A 25584-nucleotide genomic window follows, 5' to 3' on the forward strand; every position below is an offset into this window, starting at 1 on the left:
ACTGGAGAATGTTGGCCATCATAACAAAAAGGAGTGGTGAAAGTGGGTCTCCTTGTCTAAGCCTCCTCTCTCAGTGGATGGTCTGCCCTGGTACCCCATTGAAAAGAACTTGTGAGGTGGTTGTTGAAAGAATCATATTGATCCAATTGCACCATTTTTGCCCAAAGCCCCTGTATTGAAGCAGTTTCATCACATCACCATGTTCCACCATATCAAAGGCCTTTTCAAAGTCCAGCTTTAAAAGAATAATTTCCTCTTTTGATTTCTGACAAGAATTCAGATATTCATGTGCCCAAGCAAGGCAATCCTGGATAGTCCTGGTTTTGATGAATCCATATTGGTTTTTGTGGACAATATCTCTGATTACAATTTGTAGTCAGATGGCCAAAAGTTTTGTGATAATCTTCAGGGTGCAATTAAGGAGTGAGATTGGCTTGAACTCATTCACTGATTCAGCATTATCAATCTTGGGGATGAGAGCAATGAAGTAGCTGTTGATGCTTGAAATTGATATATTTGCTATGTGGAATTGAAAGCAGAGTTCATAAAAGTCATCCTTTATAATACTTCAACATTTCTTGATGAAGTTTGTATTTGAGGCTTATAAGCCAAAAATCAAAATTCACATTTAAGCCTAATCAAACAGAGCCTAAATAAGAGTGAATTCCAATTTTACCCCTTTATCTGGTCTTTTCTGACACTATTTATCCCATTTTAAAATCCCTGCCTCATTTTACTCCCTGTGTTGTACAAACATGATGGATTTACCCCCTTTAACAAATTATCCTGGTTCTGACATATGGGCCCACTATATAGTTGGCTCAACATGACAACCGAGGGTAATTTGTTAAAAGTGGTAAAATCTAACACATTTGTACAAATAGAAGGTAAAATGTGCCAAAGATTTTAAAACGGGGTTAAACAGCGTCACAAATAGGGGATAAAAAAATGGAACTTAGTCCCTGAATAAAGCCCAGACGGTTAAATTAGCGGATACAAGGGTGCTGAAACGGCTTACAATCCAAAGAACAAGCAAAGAAGAAATGTAAACAAAGAACACAGGTTGGAGTCGTCGAGGACCAAGGGGAAGAGACCAAAGCAGCATCTCCGGGGGAAGCTAGGGGATCGCGTCCTGCACACATATTTTAATTTATAAGGGATATATATAGCGTGCAACCCAGGGAAATTAATTAACGGAGTTGCTGATGCATGAACAGAGAGACATGTACTGCATATGAATCTCTTTTCCCCCCCTTTGACATAGACGATCCAGCATTTTGATTTGAGTACTGAGTGCAGCCACCAACCCCGGCCGGCTGTTGGCCTGTGATGCGCACACAGCACTGCAGCAGCAGCAGCAGCAGCAGTCTGCAGTAGTGACGAAGCTTTGTGACGCGCGATGATCGATCCATTTTTACTTACTCAGCTCGTGCATATATGCTTACCTACCAGCGTCCATCTTAATCCACAAATTAGGTAACCATAGCTTGCTTGCTAGTTGCATTGTGTCTGTCTATATATATACAGCAGTGATGACCACACACCACCAGAAATGGCAATGGCGGCGTCCAGCATGGAGCAGCTGCTGCAGGTCGACCCAGCAATGGCCACTTACTCCATCCTCGCCATCGCACTCGTCACAGCAGTTCTAGTCCTGATCAACAGAATCGGCGGCAACGGCGCCGGGAAGCAGCGGCGGCATGGTCTGCCGCCGAGTCCCCGGAGGCTGCCGGTGATCGGGCACCTCCACCTGCTCCGTCCCCCCGTGCACCGCACCTTCCAGGAGCTGGCTTCCGGCTTGGGCGCCCCGCTGATGCACATCCGGCTCGGCTCCACGCACTGCCTGGTGGCCAGCTCCGCCGCCGCCGCCACCGAGCTCATCCGCTCCCACGAGGGGAAAATCTCGGAGCGGCCACTGACGGCCGTGGCCCGGCAGTTCGCCTACGGCTCCGACTCCGGCTTCGCCTTCGCGCCCTACGGCCCGCACTGGCGCGCCATGAAGCGCCTCTGCATGTCCGAGCTCCTCGGCCCCCGCACCGTCGAGCTCCTCCGCCCCGTCCGCCGCGCCGGCCTAGTCTCACTGCTCCACACCGTGATCCGCAAGTCGCCGGAGCCGGTGGATCTGACGGCGGAGCTGATCCGGATGTCGAACGCGTCCATCATCCGGATGATGGCGAGCACGGTGCCCGGGAGCGTCACGGAGGAGGCGCAGGCGCTGGTGAAGGCCGTGGCGGAGCTCGTCGGCGCATTCAACGTAGAGGACTACATCGCCGTGTGCCGCGGGTGGGACCTGCAGGGGTTAGGGAAGCGGGCCGCCGACGTGCACCGGAGGTTCGACGCGCTGCTGGAGGACATGATCGCGCACAAGGAGGAAGCCAGGGCGGCCAAGAAGGCTATTCGGGGAGAAGATGACCAGGAGCCGGAGACGAAGAAGACGATGGCGGAGAGCAAGGACTTGATTGATATCTTGCTGGACAAGATGGAGGACGAGAACGCGGCCGAGGAGACCAAGCTCACCAGGGAGAAGATCAAAGCCTTCACCATCGTAAGCATTTTACATGTCCCAATCATTTTACTTAATCCATATGCTTGTTGCTTGTTGTTAATGTATTTCGATCTTCACGGCTTGGGGTGTATAGGACGTGGTGACGGCCGGGTCGGACACGTCGGCGGCGATGGTGGAGTGGATGCTGGCAGAGCTGATGAACCACCCGGAGTGCCTCCGCAAGGTGCGCGATGAGATCGACGCCGTCGTCGGAAGCAACAGGATCACCGGCGAGGCAGACATAGCGAACCTTCCCTACCTGCAGGCGGCGTACAAGGAGACGCTGCGGCTCCGGCCCGCGGCGCCCATCGCGCACCGGCAGTCGACGGAGGACATGGAGCTCGCCACGGGCGGCTGCTTCACGGTGCCGGTGGGCACGGCGGTGTTCATCAACCTGTGGGCCATCGGGCGTGACCCGGAGCACTGGGGGCAGACGGCGCTGGAGTTCAGGCCGGAGCGGTTCATGCTCGGCGGGGAGAGCGAGAAGCTCGAGCCGCGCGGGCAGCATTTCCAGTACCTGCCGTTCGGGAGCGGGCGGCGCGGGTGCCCCGGCATGGGGCTCGCGCTCCAGTCCGTGCCGGCCGTTGTCGCCGCGCTCGTGCAGTGCTTCCACTGGACCGTCGTCCCCAAAGCCGGCGAAGAGAAGGCGGTGATCGACATGGAGGAGTCGGACGGGCTGGTGCGCGCGCGCAAGCACCCGCTGCTGCTCCGCGCCTCGCCGCGGCTCAACCCTTTCCCGGCCGTCGTCTAACTAAGCCACCTGCCAATCTTACCATGCACACTTTGGTTTCCATCACCAGGTGCACCGGCGTGTCCGTGCGGCTACGCCGTCCGCCACGGCGTCGCTCTCGTCCATGTCCATTAATCTTCTTTCTGTCGTCCACACGTGTCCTGTATTTTTCATCTTCTGTTTTGGCCAACATCTTTATGGTATTCCTAAATGGGTTGGTTGCTGCTTAATTACAACCTCTGTGACGCTAATCGGTCAGGAAACACAGTAATAGAGCGGTGTGATTTGACATCGTCCATATTGCAATACTGGAATTTTAGGCTACTCCACCAAAAAGCGTGAATTGTGGGATTGGTTACCTACTTGTACGATATGGACAGATTGATACAGACAATATCCGATTCTAATGTTTCAACCAATATGAGCTGACATATACTAACTTCCATCAGATTTTCAAACTGGGGCAAAGACACATACTGAAGTTTGTGAGCATTTATTGTTTAATTGACAAAAACTTGGAGCATATGCTCAAGCATCATTATTGTACACTTAGTTTCTACTAAAAAGGCATGGTATATACCTGATGGAGTGGAATTTAAAGGTGAAATGGAATTCATAGGTGGAGTGGAGCCCTCCCAAAACTGGCCTAAACAAACAATGAAATTTTTCCTGAGATACAACTAAAATACCATTCAAAATATATCAGATATTCGACGTCCCATATAGCAAAGTCAAACCGATGTGAACCTAACATCTGCTATCTTGCAACTTCACTAACATGAAAACAAACTATTTGATGCAAGGCCAAACTGACACGATGTGGTGGTAACTACAAGTTGCCGCCAGGAACCGTAATCGAGAGCACAAAACAATGTTAGATTTTTTAGTTCATTTCGAACTCTAGTTGTTACTAGAGCAGAAAATTATTCAGAGTTCCTAAGAAAATCGAGAAGATTACCATGCTCCTGGTCAGTTCCAGGAAGTTTATCCGGAGCAGTTTTCGAAATCCTTGTCCGTGGCCTACATCAATTACTGGCGCACATACAAGGGACACACAAATACAGGATCTCGTTTGCACGTCAACAATTATCTTCTGCAGGTCTGCTACATGAAGTTGGTGTTAGCAAGCAATGTGGCCTTTGACGGTCACAAGTCACACATTTCCATGACATCCATATGAAAAGAACAGCCATACTGAAGTGTGAACCATGCGGTACAAATCCAGAAGATGGTAGATACAACATACAAATACCCTCTTTTGCTTCTACTTGTTCTTCACTCCATCGGCGCCTTTAGAATCACTATCGTATGCAGAAAGGAAGAACGAACCCTGATTCCTCTGCAGAAACCTGAGAAATTTCATCAATTCAGTTAGCAAACCAATTTGGATTGGTGGAAAATGCAATGCATGCTGAAATTTGAGTGGAAAATAGTCGAATATTGACGCAAGCATTTGTTGCACATGGGTATGCATGTCTCCAGATACTAGTAGACTGATTAAAACTGCAAGTAGCTGCCTGAATAGATTTTTGTGTACTTGGATTGGTGGAAAATGAATGCTCTATCATGGGAAACAGAGTAAGTACGTAAAATTATCAAGAAAGAATTGCATACTTGAGAATGTCCAGCAATTTCTGCTGTAGCTTGTTGAGTGCATCTTCTTCCATATTAACAGAAGCAAGTAGCTCTGGCAATTTCACTGTAAAGTAGCAGCAGCAAACCCTCTCAGAGATTGTGGTAAACTGTCGCCATCATTATTTTTTGCCACGCATCATCACCGGTTATGTTGGCATAACCAAGTTACCTATTATACTAACTATACAGAATATATAAATTATGCCTTTGGAGTTATCAGTAACTATTCCAGATCAGTTCAGTAACTACGTAGTTGGTTGAAGAAGTTTCTGTTAAAAACAGAAAGCTAGCAGCATAATGTCTGATGTTTCTGGGTCCCTTCTGAAGACTTTCAAAGTAAAAATACCAGCTGATACACATAGATCCTTTTTCATGCTTGTCATTGGGTTGAGTTTTGGGCTGTCTTGCAGATTGCAGAAAGAGAACCTGCGAGAAACCTTGTGACTGGGCTCCACGGTATAACTACAGCTGGTGGCAACTGAAGCATTTGGACAGATGCAATAACGGGCTACCGAGGCTGATCACTGGGGCATGGTTCAAGGCTCATATTTCCTCGCAGTGCACAGGAGACCACGAGAAAAGTAATCTCAATTTTTTTATGTTTATTTAGTGCTTGAATAGGACGGTGTGCAAAGGTGTGTTTAAACTCAACCCTATCTACATATATGATTCCTCATGTTTAAACATAATTGTTTTAGAGCTCTTTTGAAGCATATGAAACTGAGGAACTATAGGAAAGGATAAGAGACATACCAAACAGGCGCAGTAGATGCTCAGCTCCATATATAGTAGAGGGTGAAAAGTCACCTTTAATTTCATCCTTATACTGCTTTTGCTCTTTCTTATATAAAAGCATTGCAGGCAATGCTTTATCAAAGTAACAGCGTAATCCTCTCGTGATCTCAGCATAAGAGTCACTTATCCTGCAAAACAAAAGGTAGTAAACTCTATGTAGTTTGTAAACAAAACATTGATTGATAATGAGAATAAAGAACTTAAACAAAACAACACATGATAATTGACTTGGTAGCTCTGAATCATATTAAAATAATAAAATAATATTGCACAAGAACAGAATTCTCAAAATAGAGAGAGAAGAAGTTAGCAATATAAATAAAACTACAAGCCCATGCTACAGCTGCACATAAAATCTGTCCAAATGGAAAATAAGTTTCAGGAAGCCTGAGGAAATATGTGTATCCTGGAAAAAAACAGTGCATCCAAAACCTGTGCCGACAAGCATGTACTAATCAGGGCAAACTATTCTCAGTTAAGAAAAAATGGCACCCGCAGCAAATTTCAGAAATTTTCACTTTTTCCATAAATATCATTTCTTTTGGAATTTTAACTTTACAAGGATAAAAGAATTAGGAGCTATATCCTCTACAAAGAAATACAACTATTCTAGTGGAAGCCACCTTAGTTAGGGAAGGCTGGAGATGGTGCCCAAAACCATGATTTTAACACAGGACATAGGATAGCCACCAAGCTACCATAGTAGGTATGTTTTCTGGAAATATGTTTCCCGTCTTGGTCATAATTTACCAGGACCAACTGATAGATCTGAATTCATATGAAATCAGTTTCCCTGATACTTACTGGATCATCAATTAATATGGCACAATGTTACTTTAGCATCATGAACCCAAACCACTGACTAAGATAATAAAAAAGGCAGGTTAAAGAAATTTAACGATTCAAGTAAACTATTGCACGGCATCATGTATTTTCATGCAACCTCACATGTAACCATAAAAAATAGCAAATAGACCAGAAATCATAACATTAATTACTGACTTGTTATCCTTCTTTACCCGGTGCTCCAAATACTTCTTTAGAATATCATCAACGGAGGGGGATCGAGGTAGTTTTACAAGCTGCAGAACAAGGAAAATGCTCAGGTGGCATCATCAAATCATAGCAGAGAATTTGCTGAAAATAATCGAGCCAGGCGTTGAGATTCAACCCATAAAGCTACAAGAATGATATAGTTCTCTCCTTTATGAAAAACTGGCGAGGACAACTGATATAACTTTCCATGTTGACAATGCAGGATTTCAACCATATTTTCTAACAAGTAGCATTCCAAGTCCAAGTCTGGTGCAGCCACTATCGACTTTGTGCAACGGGAGGATCATCCTACAGCGAAAGAATTCATGGATGACGATGCAGGATTTCTGCCAGAGCTTGCCGAATTTCTAGCTCGATGAAGAGCTGTTTTCTTGAGTGGGTAGAAATATTACTCCTTCTATGGTGCACATATCGGTGTCGGGAATCAAAGAAGGCTAGTGACTACAATTGGAGAAGCAGCAGTCAAGGTGGACAGTAGCAGGATAGGAAGATTTGTTACGAGTCATTTGAGTTGGCTATCCCTTCAGTAAACTATGTATCTTTTCAAAAAACAATTGATCACCATGTGATCTTTTCAAATAGTCAAGAAAAATTGCCTTCCCAAAGCGCAGCTCAAAGCCTGAGTTATTGTTTTGGCCTTTTCTATCTTGCCCTGAGACATACTTTCCGCTTTGATCTCATTGTCACACGAACACAGGTCAGCCAATAACAGGTATGAAGTACTGAGGGCGTGTTCGGAAGTCTCCTGCTCCAACAAAACTCCCAAAATCCGGCTTTCCATCGTGACTCTAGCGCCTGCGGTGGAGCGCAGAACGTTCGGCAGAGCTCCTCAGTTCGTACAGCGCTGGAAGCCCATAACCCGAGAGCATTCGCAGCTAGCCCAGTTCAGCCTGCTCGCTGGAATCAAGCTGGAGCATTGCAGGCCGACTCGGGAGAGAATTGACCCCAGCCAGGAGCAGCTGGTTCCAGTTCCTCGGCGTTCCTGCCGCACCTGTCGCCGTCCGACGGGGACCTGCTCCGGTCGCTCTCCCGCTCCGTACTTGCGTGCGGCGTTCGCGTCCCGATCCAGGCGGTCGAAGCTCATCGTGGCCGCGTTCGACGACCTGCTGCTGTGCGCGGCCACCGCGGGGGACCTACCGCGGTCCGCGTCGCTGTGCCTACAGGAGGTGCTCCTCGTGCTGCAGCGGTTCAAGGCCGTCATGGCGGACTGCGGCGCACGGAGCCGGATGCGGCTGCTGCTGCAGTAGGACGAGACGGGCGCTGAGCTGCGAGACCTGCACCACGACCTCGCCATGATGCTCGGCCTCTTGCCCGCCTTACACTACGGACGGAATTCTGCATCTCGGAGGAGGAGGAGGTCGCCGCCGGCTCGCCGGCTCGCGATGAAGCGGATGTGGCCTCGTCGGTGGAGGTTTGTCGCCCCGGATGTTGTTCAGTGCGGAGGAGAACGGGGAGGAGGAGGAGGGCGGCGGCAGGGCGGCTACCGGAGGCGGGGAAGGCATCGGGAGTGGGAGAGTTGGGGCGATTTAGGGGTTGGGAAGGAGAAGGACTGTATAAAAAAGAGAAGGACGGGGAGAGAAATAAAGCCACGTGAACCGTTTTTCACTTGGCGGTGGCACATTGTCTGTAATTTTGGTCTGCTCCACGTTTTCTAATTCCGGGAATCTCCAAAAGAGGTGCTCCGCGTTTTGTGAAGGAAATTGGGCTAGCTTCTTGGATCTAGCTTCTTGGAGTTTTTGTGTTCGGTGCTGCTCCGGGGTGAATTTACGAGAAGCTAGAAGCTGGTGGGTTGCCGAACACACCCTGAGTATGCTTAAAAGATCAAGGTTGTTGATCTCACTAGGTCAAAGGGCATATATCAAACTGATAAATGGTTTTCTTTTCTAAGAAAATGCCAGTAGCTGCCTAGTCTGAGCAACATCTTATCCAACAGCCGAGGCTGCAAATTCATTTTCTCATTCTAAGGCTTGTTCCTATTTGATGCATGCCCTTTCCTTTGGTACTCGTTGCTTTCTAAGGTACATATTATTTCCATGCCAACTGAAACACAAGATGTAACTACTAATGTGACATAACAAGATCGAGTGCAATTTACATATACATAAAAGAAAGATAGTGCAGTACCTTACCCAGCTGCGTGACAAACTCCCAATCATCAACAAGTTGTTTCTTCAGTGTTAAAGGAAATTGTGACATCAGTGGACTCTCTGATGACCTTCGTTCCTTTTCCTGAATCAACAGATTTAGAGTCATCAACACATGGCTTGATAGAAGACTATGCAAAGTGGTTTGTTACAATCTATCAAGTTGGCAAACATAGCTGAAACATTGAAATTATTAGTCTCATCCATGATATGTTAACTGTAACTGGGTAAAAATGGTGGTTCCATTTCAAGGTACCAGAACAAGGTAACCAGTACTTCCAAGGTTGCCTCAGCTTTAGGCGTTTAGGCTGTAGTGATCATATGGTAATCGGCATTGTATCTATTTTCCTATTTAAAATCTTGATGTATGTATGGATATTCATAAATCTCAACAGAATAGGTTGTGCAAATAGAATAACTTAAACAAGTAGAAGGCTAAAAATCGGATTTCGAGATCAAACTGTTACAGAAAGCAGCACGAAAGAAAACGGCACCTAATGATCATTAAGAAAATTGTAATTATCATCCCAAGTCAAGGGAATTTGAAGGAATATTCAAATTTGTAAACATAAAAAAGCATGCAACCTGTGTCTCAAAATCAGATAATTTTAACCTACAAACTTTTTCCAGCCAGTACACATGTACCCTGAGCTGCACTGCAATAACTGCCAAATGCACACAATTCCAAGTGCTCTGTACTGGAAATTAAGAGTTCTGGGCCTCTAATCCTGAATAAAAAGTGCACAGAGATGCATAATACTTCATTGTACAACCTTTTTTGGTAAAACAATGTGCCTGCTAATGGACCCAATTGCAAAACATGCAAGAAAACAGAAATATAAAAGTGATGGTTTAATAATAGTATCTGTGAAGGCATGATTGCAGTATAGCACGGAATAAGGAAAATGCAGAGTATGAAGTGCATGTAAAATCAAATACTTTCACAATGCAATGTATTTGGGAACGGTAGCCACCTCAGCACCAAGCTGATTCTTGCGCTTCTTCCCCTTGACTGGAATTTCAGCATAACAAAGGTATTAGAATATGTGCTATGCAAAAATAAGAAGCAGCAGGGTAAAAATTGAAAACAGACAAATGCATCAACCGACAAGGACAAGAGAAAGATGAAACAAGGAATTTTGTAAAAATAAGAACAGTAGGCTTACCAAGAACCTTCGTGTCCTCTTTATCGGCTTTTGGTTCTGCTGCATGCAATTATCGTAACCAATTAAGTGAAATTTCAAGAAAAAGAACAAAACATGATAATAACTATATAATATGAACAAAGATATCTGAACTTTTTAAGTGCCCTATCACTGTTATAACAGGCGGGCTAGGTGCTAAGGGCCACCCCAACTAGCACCTAGTGCATTGTAGAACATTGTGCCCTATCTTCAATATTACACAAATATGTAAACACATATTTATCTATTAACATTAGCTGTTTCAGCAACTATCACAATACTATTCCAACAATGGACTACAACTTGGCAAGCTAGTTCACATAAACATATCCCCGGATGCAAGTACGCAACTTGAACTTTATCCGTCAATACAGAAGATCATGATGTTTATTTATAACCATTCATCATTTACAAATGTACTCCAAAATAATGTTCCTATTAAAGAAACATTTATTGTTTGTAGCAACATGCCACTAACCATTAGAGCCTTTTGGGTTATGCTGTGCTGAACGTCCAGACTTGATGGTTTTGTCAACTGTCTGATTCTTCTGAAGCTCTTGTTGTTTGCGCACATTATCCTCAGACAATTTCAGCAAACGATCACTTGCAACCCACTCATCCCAGCTATAGCCATTGAAAAGTGGAAAAGAATGTATATGTGGTGAATTTCAACAGCAGGGGAAGACATTATTAACTGCAATGATCTCAACATAACAAGCAAGACAAAAACAAGCATTTGACAGGAATGCATGAATACATTGATACAACGTAATTGCGTAAAACTACAAATGTCAAGATGAAATGCTATCAAAATACGATCCTTAACAACAATATGCCCCATCTGAGTTATACACATTAGCAACAGTAAGCACTAAACACTGGAATCCTCCTCTGTGAATAATTTATTCATCAAACCACCAAACAACTGTATAAGCTCAAATCAACCACAAGCCAAAAGAAACAAAAAAAATGACAACTGTATAATCGTAAAGTACAATGCCACAAGCGTGGCTGCGACCAAAAGCCAACCACTATACAGAAACTAGAGAACAAAAACAAAGCCAAAAGAACTGTCAGTCCAACCTAAACAAAAAGGCAGGAGAAAACAGAAAAAACAAAGGCTAAGCTACGATAACCACACAACCTGTTATATAGCAGGGTAGAGAGTGTAAGTATGCAACTATTACACTCTTGATTTCTTCAAATTTCTTCAATGAAAAACTGGACATTGCTAAATGATGCTTCCCAAGAAAATTGCCTTCTATTGTGAAATGGATTAAGTATGTTTACTGTTCAGAGTATGAACAATATGTTGGTAACTGACAACAAAATCAAATATGTACCAAAATATAATACAGACCACAAAGGCCCCACGTATGACCCAAGGACAAGACAAACATGGTGCATTATCCAATACTAGAGAACTGACATTCAACTTAAACAGAAATAACAGGCTATAACTGGCAGTGGCCAACAATTCTGAATCCTAAAGCTTTTGAAATGATGTAATATTAAACATAGAATTATCATGCATAGTATTTGACAGAAATATATATCTGGCGTTCTGGCCAAACAGAAAGGCAGATGGTTTAGTCAATGCTGAGAAGTGGGAAGCTGTGCATACTCTCACAACCCTCGTGAAAATTATCGCTCAGTACTTCGTAATCCGAAGGATGGACAGTCACACAAAATCATTTTAGTTTTAGATTTCACGAGCTGAAAATAAGTGCAGATACAGTGCATCTGGGTTTACCTAAGTTGAGAACTTATCCTTTATAGAAAGCTGGACTGTGCATGATAGAATGGCTAACTATATGTAATGACTATGCCAATTGCTTGATCAAGTAAGGACATTGAAAGTTTATTGCTACTGAAGAACTATAGACCTTAGCAACATCACCTAAAATGTACGCAACAATAGAAAGAACAGGAACATAGTAATAAAATGTGAATATGAAAAACTTATCTAACGACCCCTGTGGCACTTACTTCTTATTCCAGCCCTACAAAAAAGAAGTGAAATTTTTTATTACACCAGGAAACAAAAAGACCTTTAAGGAAGAGCCAAATAAAAACTAATAATATCAGTTTTTTCTATATCCTATCACTCAGAGTGCCCAACAATTTTAAAACAACGAGGAAATAATGGCTTGAGGCAATTTTTCATGTTTTACAATGGTGACTTCGAGGACTTACAAGATAATGGACGAAATATCGCCACTCATCCTCCCGATTTTCAGTTTTTTGAACCTTCACAAATCCAAAGGAAATAACAAATTCTTGCCATTAGCAACATATTCAACATGACAGCAAAAAAATATGTACAGCACAGGTATGCACACTGAATCTATTCAGCCAAACAATCATAACTTGTATGAACCCAGCAGGCTAGCACTAGAGAACTTCTGAGAAATAACAAATAAGTACTACTTTTTACCTTTTCAGTACAAAACAAGAGGAAACCAACTGCAACTTTAGAATGAAATAAAATAAAGAGGATACATGTTCCTTCTACTTGGATTGATTTTGTGCATCCACACAGCCTGGAACTTTCGTTTTCCCAATCGGCCAATTTGTCGCCGTGTATTTTACAGAAGAGTTAGAATTCTCGTACTCAACCAGTACTATTGAGGGGACTTTCAGGTGTGGCAACTGAACATATAATTATTTATTTTCAGGTGGCCATCTTAAAATACAAATCGAGTCTCATCCTGGTAGTCCAAGAAAACATGCCACCATGTGTCAAGTCAGATAGACACGGCGTGTTGTCTTTGCTTCAGACTCATGTCCATACGTGTTATAAGCATATAGACCTGTTAACCTACAACGATAGTACATGACTGTTCGCCACAGTTCATAGCAGTAAGGAGAACAACGGTTGGCATGCCCAAATATCTGGGTGGTGCAAACGAAGGATAATGGTGTTTCATACAACGTAATGTCGATGGAACCGGATTCGAATTCCCTAAACCCTCACTTCCTCCACTCCAAACCCTAGCCGTAACGGGACAAATGCAAATAAGAAGTAAAACCTCCGCGGAGTCGGCATAGCGGCCGTTGCGACGCCAACCCTAGAAACTGAACGGAGTTGGATCGAGGGAGAGAAGTAATGGGGGAAGTGAACCTTGGCCTCGTAGAGGAGCGGGCCGTGGTAGGCGAGCACCCGGTCGCCCTCCATGAAGGCCGCCGGCGAGTCCTTGCCCCCCTTGTCCTTGTCCTTGCCGCCGCTCGTGGTTGTGTTGGAGCTGCCCCCCATCGCCCTTGCTCACGCGCGCACGCCGACGAAGGAAGTGGGGAAGGAAATTCGGAAATGGGGAAGGAAAACTCGAGCGATGCGAGGCGAGGCAAGGAAGGAGACGAGGAAGGGAGGGACGGGAGGAGGAGCCAGCGGTTAGAGGAAGGAAGTCATATGGGCCTTCGCTCCAGGCCCAAACATAGCAAATGCCTTCTCCCTTGCAGCCAAGGCCCAAGGGGAAAACGGTCCTTGCTGGCATGTATCACAGGCATCACATAATATAAACTGTCGCCATTCTCAAAAAAATAAAAAAATAATACCTAACTGCTCAAAAGTGGCTATGCACTTATTGAAAGAAACGGATGCACATGCTTTGGATCCATCCGATTTCTCCGAGACGATGCGCACCGCCCGATTCTTTTAGGACAACCTGCCTCCTTCACCCCGCACGTGTGGTCCCTACATGCCAGGCATGTTTTTCAGTTTGCCTGTCGCCTCCTTCCTTTCCCCATCCCCATTTCTCTCCCTGGAAACTAATCTCGTCGGTGCTTCTGCCTCGCGCGAGCAGTGGATTCGGCGCACCAGGGGACAGAGCAAGAGGCGTAGGGGATTAGGGGTGTGTTCTCCGAGGAAGTCCACGGCGACAGGGGCGACGGCGGTGTGAGCTTGCCCTTTGATTTCCCCACGGCGCAACTCCACCCGCAAGTTGATACAGGGGCGAGAGCTCTTCCCTGCGCGGCTGCCTGCCGGCCCCAGCTGACTGGAACGCGCGGATGAGGGCAGCACCGCCGTGGGCTCGCAGATCAAGGGGGGCTCGCAGATCACTGGTCGGGGTTGGGGGAGCAGCCGGAGAGGAGAAGCAGAGCGTGCGGGCGATGGCGGCGTCAGCGAAGAACTGGGAGAGAGGCGCAGCGAAATAGGGTGTGGTTGTGGGGGAAGTCTGCAGCATTGGGGCCGGCGGCGGGGAGGTTAACGGTTGATTATGCCGCAGCGTGAGCTCCACCAGTGACTGCATGTCGCGTGGCAAGATGGGTGGGGCACGCCGGGCCGCAACGATTCCGGCGGGCACTTCGACCACCGCAGGTGCATCGAACAAGGCGAGCGCATCGAGCATGGCGTGCGCATCTATGGTTTGCATCGAGTTTTCATGGTTAGAACCTCTCATATCCTGCCCAAACCCCTAGGCCCCAATCTAAGCAATTTTCTATCAATTTTGTGGGGCTCTAGGTTTGCTCCCGCAGCGATTTGAAGTAATTTTATACTAAGTCATTTTGGGCTCTACTGTGTTCATTTTTTGGCTAAATTTCCTGTGGTTAGCTTGCAATTTGTTATGTTCATTGAATCATTAGTGGTAAATTATGAGACAATTATTTATGCAATTTTATTTCTAAATCTAACTTGCAATTCACTGTGTTCATTTTTGGGCTAAATTATATGTTCATGGGTAAATTTGCTATTCTGCCGGGAACTATCGATTTTCAGGACTTGTTTTTAGTACTGGCACACGTGGTTGCAGTTTTGCACCATCTAGTCAATTTCCCCACTTGTGATTGATCAAAAGTTGCTTATCATTTTAGGAATTCACTCATTGTTCAGTTTTTTTTTTTTGAATAGGAGTTGTATGACTGATTAGGCAAACCATCGAGTAGAAGTTGCTTCATTGTTCACTTTTTTATGATTCTAAGTTGCCTTTGAACGATTAGGCAAACCATCGTGTAAAAGTTGTTTCACTGCTCATGTATGTTGATTATAATTTGCCTTAGCTTATCGAACACTATTTTTGAATAGGAGTTGCATGACCGACTAGGCAAAACCATTGAGTAGAAGTTGCTTCACTGCTCATGTGTGCTGATTATAAGTTGCACTCCTTAGCTAATTGAACTCTGTTTTTCTAAATAGGAGTTGCATTACCGATTAGGCAAACTTTTGACTAGTAGTTACTTAAATGCCCGTGTTGTTAATTATATGTTGCTTTAGCTAATCGAACTATTTTTCATTTTTGCAGTTGCATGACCGATTAGGAAAACTATAGTCTAGGAGTTGCTTCATTGACCATTTTGTGGATTATAAGTTGCTCTTAGCTAATCAAACTATTTTTTAATAGATATTGTATGGCAATTGGCAAACTATCAACTAGGAGTTGCTTCACTTATTCATTTTTGTTAATTATAAGTTGCTTTTAGCTAATCGAACTATTCTTTGGAATAGGTATTGCATGACCGGTTATGTAAACTATCAACTATTAGTTGCTTCAGTTTCTCATTTTGTTTATTACAAGTTGCTTCAGTAACTACTTAGTTTTGAATAAAAGTTGCATCACCAATCAACTGTGTCTAAATAGAAGTTGCTTAGCCTAAGCATCTTTTCTTTTTTATTAAAGAACATGAGGCTGTTGGTGTTGACAACACACTACAGGTAATTGTGTTTCCTCTAGCAACTTCTATAAGATACAACATACAAATACTGAGTAAGCAACACTTAATGTTTTACTTGTAAAGGGAAGGGGGTGATGGGCTTCCATAAGTGCTTTTGCTTTTTTGAATAGGTTTTGCCTGATCGATTAGGCAAATCAGTGACTAGGAGTTGCTTGACTTTTACTTTATTTTTATTATAAGTTGCCTTCGGATGAATTGAACTATTTTGAATAGGTGACCCATTAGTCAAATTAGCGCCCAGGAGTTGCTTCACTTGTTCATCCTTTCGATTATAAGTTGCTTCACTAACTATTCAATTTTTTGAATAAAAAGTACATGACTAATCAACTATGTTGAATTAGAAGTTGCTAGCCTGAGCAACCTTTTTTAATTACAAGTTGCCTTTTGCTAATCATACTATTGACTTGAAGCTGCATTACAAGCCATATTTTGAAGCAATAATTGCATGATTAATCATCTCTTTATTTGACTAACCATTTAATTTTAATTTTACTGGATCAGAGTTGCTTCAAATAGGTTCCATGAAGGTAAGAAGAGAGGAGAAAACAGAAACGAGCCCTTGGAGAAGAAAGTCCAAAATGTAAACAGGGAGGGGGGTACAAAGGCAAAGGTGGGGGCTGCTATTTTTGTACCCTTTGCGTTCTTTGCTTGGGCAACTTTCGTGTCCCACCAAAATGAAGGAACACTCTGTTTTTGGCTCAGGATGTTGTATGAGCTATGGCAGGCCAGAAATGACGTCTCTCGTGGTGAACCAATGAAGAATCCAAATGATATAGCAAGAAGGGTGTGTCATCTTGTTGAGGAATGGGGAAGCCTTCAGAGCGGACATCAGGAAAGCTTGTAGTTCCAAACGAAAAATGGGCTTGTCCACCCAGGGGCTGGTTTAAAGCTAATGTGCACTCCTTGTGATTTCTCAGGTACTGGAGGTGCAGGTGCTGTTATAACTTATAAGGCGAGATGACGGGAGTTTCGTGGCTGCAAGATGTTCCAGTCTTCAACAAGTCGTTGATCCGCTTCTGGCAAAACTGTTTGTAGCGCGTATGGCTGTGGAGCTGGTGATTCAGCAGGGTTTAAGTTTTCCTTAAGTTTTATACAGGTTGAACTTGACTGTGCGGAGGCAGTTAAGAAACTGACGAGCCCTGGGCTGGGTAGGTCTATGTATGGGCTATTTGTTCAAGAGATTAAATTGTCGGCTAGGAGTTCTGGTAATGTTCAGTTCGTGTGGTGTCGTAGAACAGCCAATGTATGTGCGCATGTACTGGCAAAAGCTAGGTGATGCTCTTGAGTTTGAATGCTGGGTGGATTCGCCACCGATCTGGTTGGAGCAAATACTGTGTAAAGACATGTTGTAACCTGTGTGAAAGAAATCCCAGCTTTTCTCAGAAAGAAAAAGGAAACTTGTGTGAAACCCTTGTTTACTTGCCTGGCGTGGTCCTGCTACAGGAGGGCCAGGGAAAGTAGGAACGATGGCGCGGGGGCGGGGGATCGGGAGGGTGGACGCTCGTGGAATCAGGAGGGAAAAGAAACATTCCTTTTTAAGAAAGGCTGGACCTGGTTTACCGTATTTGGGTGCGCGCCCTGAAGATCCTAAGAGTGCACGAGCATTCGCCAGCACTGTCCAAAATAATAATAAACTATCGCCGCACCAGCAGCACGGACAGTGTGCAAACAAACAGTGTGGAAGTACATGTCGAGAACAACTACAAACAATAGACAACTTATGGTTAAAATTTAAAGGTCTTCCAGTTTCATCGTAGTTCTGGTGTGACCATGACGCTCTATTTCATGAAGTTTGTGGATCTAACAACTCATAATTTCATGATTTTGGTCATCTTTCTCGTTGGCTCGGCGATGATTCAATGATTCGACAACTTGTCTTCCGAGGGGTATTTTCTCGGCTACCACGCGTTCAACGATATTACGCTCTTACCCTTTCGGGTGGACGGCTCAATAAAAACATAGAAGGTTTCTAAAAAAACATATAAGGTTAGTCTAGGTTTGTGCAGGTCTAATCTTATCTTTTACTGTTTTGTCACAATATTTTTTGGAGAAATATCAATATGCGAATTGCACTATTAGATAAACTGGTTTCAAAGATCTTTTTAATGTAACTTTCGGTTTATCTGAAATCTTTGTTGCCTTTCTAGTTTTTTCGATTAATTGTACACGGTTCATTGAATAAATAAAGGTAGATCGTTGTTCCAAAAATAATATGGACGACTAAGGTGGCTTCAATTCTGATGACAAACTTTTGAATGGGAAAATGCAATCCTTTTGTTGGAGATCACCGCTCAAAGAACTCATCATCCTTGAGGCACCATCCAACCATCGTCGCCATGCCTCTGGGGCAATGTAGCTCGCCATCATGGTGACTAGTTCGTTGAGCTCGCCGCCTCCACGTGTCGAACCATCCCCGCTGGCGCTCCTTTGACGCACCACCATGCCCTGGCGGCCCTTGGGCTTCAGGTCTCATGACATGCTTGAGCACGCACTCAGTCCCCTGCTACGGCACCACCGCTGCAAGAAGAGTACGCATCACCTTTAGGCCCTGTTTGGTTGGGCTGTGGCTTATCTAAAAGCAGCTGTGGACCGTCTGCTGTGAAAAAGCAGCTGTGGGTTTTTTGCTGTGGATCGCTGGCGACAACAGTCAACAGGAGTCCTCCTGCTAGGGTTTCAAGGTCCCCCCGCCCCACAACCCCTCCGCAAGCTGTTGAGATTACAACATGGGTAGGTCCCAACACCAGATTGCTTGCTATTTCCCATGTTCGTTTTTATAAGACGTTTTGACAAGACAAATTGGCTTGCCAAAACATCTTATCAAAGGGAACGGGTGGAGTAGTTTGCTAGGAACATCCCCAGGAGATTGTTATATGGAATTGTAGACAAATTGGCTTGCCAAAACATCTTATCAAAGAGAAACTAAAACCTGCGAGAGGAAACCACTTTTTTAAGACATAATACAGCTCATACCGAAGCATTACCGAAGGGACGCAAATCACCATAGAAATAGACAACCAGGTATAATTAGTGGGGAAAAGAAAACTAAGTAAAAGTAGATAGATACATGACATTAGATTACAAGCAACCAATTGAACTGACCTACCATCCACATTCCTTGACTAGCCTGCTACCTATGCTGCGATCTCATCCCCCATCGCTCTAACAAGTGGACATGAGATGAAGAATGATACATACACATACATACATACATAGTAAAGGTCAAAGCCGTTCCTTCCTGCCTAGGTATACATATGCTGTTGTCGTCCATGCATGAGGTACCTTTGACATGATATATTGATGTAGCTAGCCTAGGCAGCTATGTATGTGCCTGTCAGTCATCAGAATCAGAGGAGCTGGAGCTGCTTTGTGCCTTGGCCCTCCGGCCTTGGATCGCCGGCTTCAGATGCTGCCGAGGGTCGCGGAAGGAGAGCGATGACTGCGATGGCTGCTTGCCCCTTGCCGCTGGCGCTGGTGCTGCTGCTGCCGCTGCCTTCTTTTTTTCAGCGGCTGCTTTGGCTGCTGCCTCTTTCACCTCCCTGCACACCCTGTCCAGAATCGCCAGGAAATCACGCACGACGACAAACAGACGCAGGCCCTCGTCCTTTCCGGTGCTGCCGTGGAAGTAATCCACGGTGGAGCGCACCAGCGCCCGCAGCTTCTTCTCCTCCTCCAACAGGTGGGTCACCTGCACCTGGGTCTGCTCTATGAACTGGACCAGCTTGCACTGAAACCCGCTTTCTTCGTCCAAGCTCTTCAGGCCCGTGTTCAGGAACTCGTTCGCCTTCACCAGCCTATGCCCTAGGCTCGCCACCGTGATGGTTAGCGCATCCGCGTCCAAGATTGCTGCCTTGCGGACGTTCTGGAGGTCATCCCCCAGGCTGGAAACCACATTAAGGCCCAACTGCTTGTAGTGCTCTGTGTCGTCGCTGACATCCTCGGTGAGATCGTCGGTACTGCTCACACTTGAGATGCTGCTGTTCTGCTCCTTTGCAGCCCGCACAGCGCGGACACCCTCCGAGCGGATGATCTCCTGGACGACGAAATGCAGCAGCGTTGTCTTGCCATCTAGCCCCTTAACATCAGCAAGCTTCAGAAGGGTGTCAAGTTTGAAGGCCTGCGCTCCCCCTCGAAAGGTACCATCATTCATCCGGTTGCCTGTTTTAAGTACCGCCTCCAGTAGCTTCTTGAAAAGACGGCTGTACCTAAGCTCTTGGCAGGCCACCTGCTCGACCAGAAAATCTTTAATTCATGCATTCATCGGTACAGTGAGGTATAAAAGTATTAATTTAATTTACCTCTAAGGTTTCAAATGACTGTTTTACACCCGCAGCCTCTTCCGGCAAACTGGCCATCAAAAGCAGCACCTCCAGGCGCTGGAAAATGTAAGGGATGTCAATGATGGTCTTCAAGAATTGCTCTGCAGGACCAAGTTGAGTCATCTCTCCGGTATATAGTCGAAGCCGTAGCTCCTCATCGCTAGTTGGAGTCCACCTTAGCAAGGTTTGTATCAAATCGGAGGGGAGTTCGTGCCCTGCAAGAAATTACAAAGGGAACAAAAAAGCCCAGCTATTGGTCCCAGCTTACGATAGAACAACTGTCAAGAGTTTACCGTAAAATGCAGCACTCAAAGGAAAAATCTTTCTTTCTCACCTTCTCACCATGGAGACATTTCATATATCAAAGAGATATCCGTTTTAGACAGCAAAACTAAAAATCAAACTGGGCACTTCGACATGCTTATGTAGGACAAGTTTAAAAGTAAAAGTGCAGTGTGTCGATTTTACCTTCTGTAACTGCTATACGTACATCTTCAGCTGAAATGCTGAGTGCCTTCAGTGATATTGCTAAATTTTGTGCCTTTTTAGGATCGAGTATCCTAACAAATTGAGGAACCTCCTTTGCTGGCTCCTTTTTGCCATCATTACCTTTCTTGTCAACAGGGTTGCAACCAAAAAGAGTTTCGATCATCTCCTCATTAAACCTACCAATGAATTAGTACAATTGAAGATTTAATCACAATAGAAAGTAAGCAATAGGTAGAGATATACAACATCAGCAGCATCAGCAGAAACAATAACAAAAGTCATGTAGCTTTTAGGAGCTGGTTAGCTTACTGGAAGGATCCTGCTTTAATTTGATCCCACACCATTGCTTGATCTGCACTTGCAGTGACTTTATCCCAGAAGAAGGGTTTCAACTTTGTTTTTGAAGAATCTGCAATTGGAGGTGCACCTCCTGCCTTCTTAAGCGGCGGCGGTCCACGTCCTTTTGGACCACCAGGCATTGCTGGTGGCGGAGGTCCAGCTCCAGGTGGTCCACCTTTTAGCGGTGGTGGTGGAGGTCCAGGTCCGGCTCCGGCAGCCCTTGGAGCAGGAGGTGGTGGTGGCCCTGGAGAAGGTGCAGCGCCTGGCTTTGGAGGTGGTACTGGAGCTGCTGGTGCTGCTGCTGCGCCTGGTGGTGGTGGTGGTGCAGGTGCACCTGGTGGCGGTGGTGGTGGTGCAGGTGCAGGTGCAGGTGCCGGGGCACCTGGTGGTGGTGGTGGTGCAGATGCACGTGCAGGGGCACCTGGTGGTGGTGGTGGTGGTGGTGCAGGTGCACCTGGTGGTGGTGGTGGAGGTGGTACACCGGGTGCAGGTGGTGGAGGTGGTGTGCCAGGAGCCTGTGGATTTGGAGGAGGAGGTGGAGTAGCCTTCTGATGAAAATCTGGAAGTGGTGGTGGTGGTGGACCTGCAGGTGCAACTGTGCTGCTGGTAGCAGAAGAAACTCCAGCCTTCTCTGCTGTGGAGTTAGCGACTGTTGGTTGTCCAGCGATGGTCGTTATTTCGTGCGAGGCCATCCTGCTGTGTCTCTCGATCAGTTCTTGCTTCATTGACATCGCTCCTGCTGACTTCAACTTCCTGGATGGCTGTGCTGTATGCAACTTCCTGGATGGCTGTACCGATGAAAATTCATCTGTCTGTTTGCTCTCAGATGATGGACTGCGTGGCAATGCTCCCAACCTACTGACATCGATCGGGGTAGCGCAAGACTTACGAGAAGAACCTGATGCATGCCAAGGCATAAATACAAGTAAATATGTCATGCAACATATTGGAAGGAAACAAAACAGAAGTGAGCTGCACCACCTGATAGGTCGCTCAAACTCAGGAGTGGTTTATCATCATATGGTGATGTTAAATCTTCGCTTCCACGGCAAGCCCAGAAGACCAGACCGATAATAGCCACCAATGCGATAGCACCGACTGCCAAGACAACAGTAGAACCAGAATCATCGTCCGCTGCCCCTGATTTAGAAGACTTTTTAATAGTTGTGACTAGTGGACGAGTCTCTGCTTCGGAAGACAAAACACTCGTAATTGCAACTTTTTCTGGCTGTGACAAAGAATATTGTGTTGTTGAAGTTTGTTCAAGTAGATATCTTCTTCTTGATGAAAAAGGGGGACTGAAATTATTGGAGCTGGGAATTCCTGACTCTTCGTCATCCTCCTGCTTGTTCCCAGAGACACCTCGTGGTAAAGGGAAACTATGCTCACTTAAGCAGTCCAGAAAAGTATTGGCAACTTCTGCTGACAAAGTAGTGGTCATTCGTTCCTTGATCTTTTCATTTGTTCTGTATGAATTGCTGATAATGTTGCATAGATAGGTGTAATAAGACTGATTTTTAACACTGTGAAGAACTATCCTGTCTAAACCACAATTCACCCATAATTGTTCCACCTGTGTGTAAAGCAAAGCGTGAGAAATAATAATCAGTTAAAACGTGGATACTGTACTTCAACTTACAGATTTCATGAATGATCAATTAGTCACCAATTAATGGTTCTTGACAAGGAATGATGGTCAAAATGCTACTCCCTCTGTTCCTAAATATAAAATGTCCCATCTTTATCCTAAGTTAAACTTCCAAGTTCGGCCACGTTTATAGGGAAAGTCCACCAACATCAATAACTTTAAATTAGTTTTATTAAATATGTCATGTTAGTATATCTACATAGTCTACAGATTAACCTAAACAATATATCGATGGCAAAATCCGGCATGCAGCAAGATTACAAGCACTACATATACCAATGCAAGACAAACAACTCTATTTCTTACCAATTCATCACCTATTCGGCTTGGAAGAGATGGAGGGGGAGATGGTGGTGGCCACAATGAGTTCTTCCTGACTGCGGCGACGAGCCGCAGCCCGTCACAGTCTGTGAGCGTGAGGAGCAGGAGAGAAATGAGGCATGCGCTGAGGAGCCATTTCAATCTGCTCCTCGGCCACCTCATCCTATATATTTTGCTCGCTTAATTGATCCCTAATTCCTCACTGAACCGGCCATTGCTCCCCGATGGGGATTGGCACCTCAATAGCGCCCAAGGATCGAGCACCAATCCCTCGCTTGGTTCTCCTCCCCAAAGTGCTGATCTTGAGACCAAAATCTGTTGAGGTGATTTCCCCAAAATGTTGGCCCAATTCGACAAGATAATAGTCGAGGCTCGTGGATGCTTCCTGTTGCCGAATCTGGACGCCTCTGCATACGGATTAAGCCACCGAAATGTTAACAAGAACAGGGTAAATGAGGAGCGAAATAAAAAGAAAAATCCCCACAAAAGACGAGAAGAGGACGAGCCGACTAATTCTAAATCCCAAAATTTTAGTCGGGTTTGCGGTTGTCGATCCAGCCGGAAAGAGATTGAATGTCTAGGGGAAACAAAAAAGAGAGAGAAAAACCTCCGATTCTTGGCGGCCCGAAACCAATTTCGCCAGAGGAAAATGAACCAGCACCAATCCACGAGCCTGGGCATGATACGGCCACGGGAAACGCAAAAAAGAAGAGAAATGGGGTAATCTCCTATCCTTTGTTGCCTCCTAAGCTTTCTATTTTTGGGAGGATTCTGTGAGGGGGGAGAAGAAGAGGTTGCCCTCGAGACTAGGAGCAGACATTGCTCAACGACGCCAACCTGGAAGAAAATTGCACTTTGGAATTCGATTCTTAACTTTGACACCGCCTGGATAATGGTTCGTATTTTTCAGGTTAGATTTTATGCCCCTCGCAAAACAAAAACGAAAAATGTAAAATGACACGACTTCCGTCCGTTTGCGTATGTGCATAGCTGTATGGACGCCTGCGTGACTGTGTATGCGTGGCGTTGAAAAAGATGAATGTATCTAATTTTTTTTTTAATATCTTTCTACTAAAATTATCTCAGTCCAAGCTATTTTCTAGTTCAATGTGTTTTTTGATAAAAATCCCGAGATTAGCCTATGTGTTCAGCAATTCCGCTCTCCCAAACAGAATTTGGTTTTGGAACATAGGGATCGAATGGGATTATTAAGGAGAGTGTGCTGATTTCAGGAATTAAAAAGTCAGGGTTTATTCAAACTTGGTCTACAAGTTTAAGGTTTAAAATGAACTTTACTCTTGAAAACATATTCTTTTAGGTTTGTGTAGAAACAACTGTAACAAGGAATGGTTTGTTTTTAGGTTTGATGCGGAGAAAAAAAGTTAGACTCGCTAATACTTGAGTTGTTTATGTTTTTCAAATTTATTTAAGAAGAAAATAAGCTTCTAGAAAAAAAAACATTTGGTGCCTTTCCCATAAACGTAGCATAAAAAAGGCATGAACGTATAAATATGTGCAATTTTTACATTTATAAGCAATATGCATTTGCCTAATAAGTATTTGTTTCTTAAAGGGAAACAACAAACTATTTTACATCCATCAACTGTTGGATTGTAATATCAACTAACACTGCTCAGTCGAGAAGACTACTTATCACAAAATCAAGTTATTGGCTCTTTTTGAAAAATCGAAAGGCATTTCTTCTTGTTCCATTACAATGTAGTTAAGTGCATCCTTATTACAGACCTTAATAGACCAAATTGTGGACAGAACTCTAGCGAGCTAAGAGCATGTACAATGGTTAGTAGACTGCATTTTCTTATGTATTTCACGTCACTTAGAAAAAATAACAAACAAAAATAATTAAGTAAATGTTAAAAAAAGATGAAATCTAATACAATGGGAAAATTTCCTTATCATTATCTTATCCATATTATGAAGAGATCATCTCTTAGCTAGGCTCATTCTTTTTAATTCATCTCTCTTCTATATCAACAATTATATATCCTAGGTGGCATAGTTAAGAAAAGACCGACGTCATCCTATTGTTCACACGGTAAGAACAAAAAAGGAGAACGCGCACGGAGGAACTAAAATCAAGCGAATAAACAAAGTGGCTCTTCAGCTTTGTCACCTACGGAATCCCCGAGTCGAGGAGGTTCGTCTTGGGCTTGTCTTGGGCTTCTTCGGGCAGATAACAGCAGGGGAGAGAATATACAACTCTACCACTCCTTTGGGTGCTATCCACGTATGGTAGCACTCCTAAAAAATTCAATTTTTTAATACATTTAAATGGATGTATAAGGTATGTCTTTACAATGTCATAAGTTTTAAATCTAAAAACGTTACATATATATAGAGAAAAAAAAGACAAATCCAAACATGAATAGTGTCAGAATTGTTTTCTTTTGTCATTTTTTTGACCTATTCAAGTCTTCTTTGTTTTCCTATTGTATATGATGACTTTGTATTTGAATTTTTGTGGGATTGTAGACACATATGTTATGAACCCATTTATTCTTTAAAAAAAAATTTGACAAGTTTTTAGTACACCTAAAGAAGTGGTAGCATAGGATATCTTCTCAGCAGCCGGGGAGTTTTCAGCACTTTGGCATCTTCTGCTTTAAAGTCCTGCTATTGGATTTTTATGCTTTAATTGTTGAGCAAAAAAATAATTTTATTGGTTATCGGGATTTGGATCTAAAACCTTGT

At 44.4% G+C, this 25584-nt stretch overlaps 3 protein-coding genes and 2 long non-coding RNA genes across 6 annotated transcripts; 2 read left to right on the top strand and 3 right to left on the bottom strand.

Moving 5' to 3' along the window:
• Nucleotides 1-541: 541 nt before the first annotated feature.
• On the bottom strand, nucleotides 542-1361 carry LOC112269320. The gene is made up of 2 exons (XR_002960985.1): nucleotides 1230-1361; nucleotides 542-1132 (listed from the first exon to the last, which is right to left on the bottom strand). It is a non-coding gene; the product is annotated as an uncharacterized LOC112269320 (long non-coding RNA).
• LOC100841298 (cytochrome P450 93G1) lies at nucleotides 1256-3690 on the top strand. The gene is made up of 2 exons (XM_003580955.4): nucleotides 1256-2545; nucleotides 2640-3690. The coding sequence occupies exons 1-2, from the start codon at nucleotides 1553-1555 to the stop codon at nucleotides 3294-3296; spliced, it is 1650 nt and encodes a 549-aa protein (XP_003581003.2). The 5' UTR covers nucleotides 1256-1552; the 3' UTR covers nucleotides 3297-3690.
• Nucleotides 3691-4133: 443 nt separating this feature from the next.
• On the bottom strand, nucleotides 4134-13472 carry LOC100841603 (protein MRG1). 2 transcript variants are annotated; one of them, XM_010241368.3, is made up of 11 exons: nucleotides 13214-13472; nucleotides 12286-12339; nucleotides 12079-12092; nucleotides 10568-10713; nucleotides 10072-10107; nucleotides 9880-9917; nucleotides 8886-8990; nucleotides 6708-6787; nucleotides 5664-5833; nucleotides 4890-4974; nucleotides 4134-4624 (listed from the first exon to the last, which is right to left on the bottom strand). In XM_010241368.3, exons 1-11 carry the CDS (start codon nucleotides 13343-13345, stop codon nucleotides 4540-4542), a joined length of 945 nt encoding a protein of 314 aa, XP_010239670.1. In that variant the 5' UTR covers nucleotides 13346-13472; the 3' UTR covers nucleotides 4134-4539. The 2 variants fall into 2 exon arrangements, with proteins under 2 accessions (XP_010239670.1, XP_010239669.1); XM_010241367.3 differs by having other exon boundaries at nucleotides 10072-10110; nucleotides 13214-13471.
• Nucleotides 13473-13813: 341 nt separating this feature from the next.
• LOC104585270 lies at nucleotides 13814-17167 on the top strand. Its single transcript, XR_732866.3, has 3 exons — nucleotides 13814-14474; nucleotides 16261-16369; nucleotides 16462-17167. It is a non-coding gene; the product is annotated as an uncharacterized LOC104585270 (long non-coding RNA).
• Nucleotides 17168-18760: 1593 nt separating this feature from the next.
• On the bottom strand, nucleotides 18761-23804 carry LOC100841909 (formin-like protein 18). Its single transcript, XM_010241369.3, has 7 exons — nucleotides 23480-23804; nucleotides 22858-23279; nucleotides 21885-22476; nucleotides 20874-21801; nucleotides 20544-20740; nucleotides 20055-20290; nucleotides 18761-19981 (listed from the first exon to the last, which is right to left on the bottom strand). The coding sequence occupies exons 2-7, from the start codon at nucleotides 23032-23034 to the stop codon at nucleotides 19091-19093; spliced, it is 3021 nt and encodes a 1006-aa protein (XP_010239671.1). The 5' UTR covers nucleotides 23035-23279; nucleotides 23480-23804; the 3' UTR covers nucleotides 18761-19090.
• Nucleotides 23805-25584: the final 1780 nt, after the last annotated feature.

This window comes from Brachypodium distachyon, chromosome 5 (genome assembly GCF_000005505.3).
Source record: "Brachypodium distachyon strain Bd21 chromosome 5, Brachypodium_distachyon_v3.0, whole genome shotgun sequence".
In the NCBI taxonomy this organism is placed as follows: domain Eukaryota; kingdom Viridiplantae; phylum Streptophyta; class Magnoliopsida; order Poales; family Poaceae; genus Brachypodium; species Brachypodium distachyon.

Bases quoted from the DNA above. Each gene is read 5' to 3' on its own strand.
- LOC100841909 (XM_010241369.3), bottom strand. From the start codon at position 23,034: ATGAGGTGGCCGAGGAGCAGATTGAAATGGCTCCTCAGCGCATGCCTC. The intron at 20,741-20,873 runs GTAAGCTAACCA...ATTCATTGGTAG, and splicing joins ATTAAAGCAGGATCCTTCCA to GTTTAATGAGGAGATGATCG. The intron at 20,291-20,543 runs GTAAAATCGACA...AATTTCTTGCAG, and splicing joins ACGTATAGCAGTTACAGAAG to GGCACGAACTCCCCTCCGAT.
- LOC100841298 (XM_003580955.4), top strand. From the start codon at position 1,553: ATGGCAATGGCGGCGTCCAGCATGGAGCAGCTGCTGCAGGTCGACCCA. The intron at 2,546-2,639 runs GTAAGCATTTTA...TGGGGTGTATAG, and splicing joins AGATCAAAGCCTTCACCATC to GACGTGGTGACGGCCGGGTC.
- LOC100841603 (XM_010241367.3), bottom strand. From the start codon at position 13,345: ATGGGGGGCAGCTCCAACACAACCACGAGCGGCGGCAAGGACAAGGAC. The intron at 8,991-9,879 runs GTGGCTACCGTT...CTGTTGATTCAG, and splicing joins AGAATCAGCTTGGTGCTGAG to GAAAAGGAACGAAGGTCATC. The intron at 4,975-5,663 runs GTATGTCTCTTA...GCTACTTTACAG, and splicing joins GCATCTACTGCGCCTGTTTG to TGAAATTGCCAGAGCTACTT.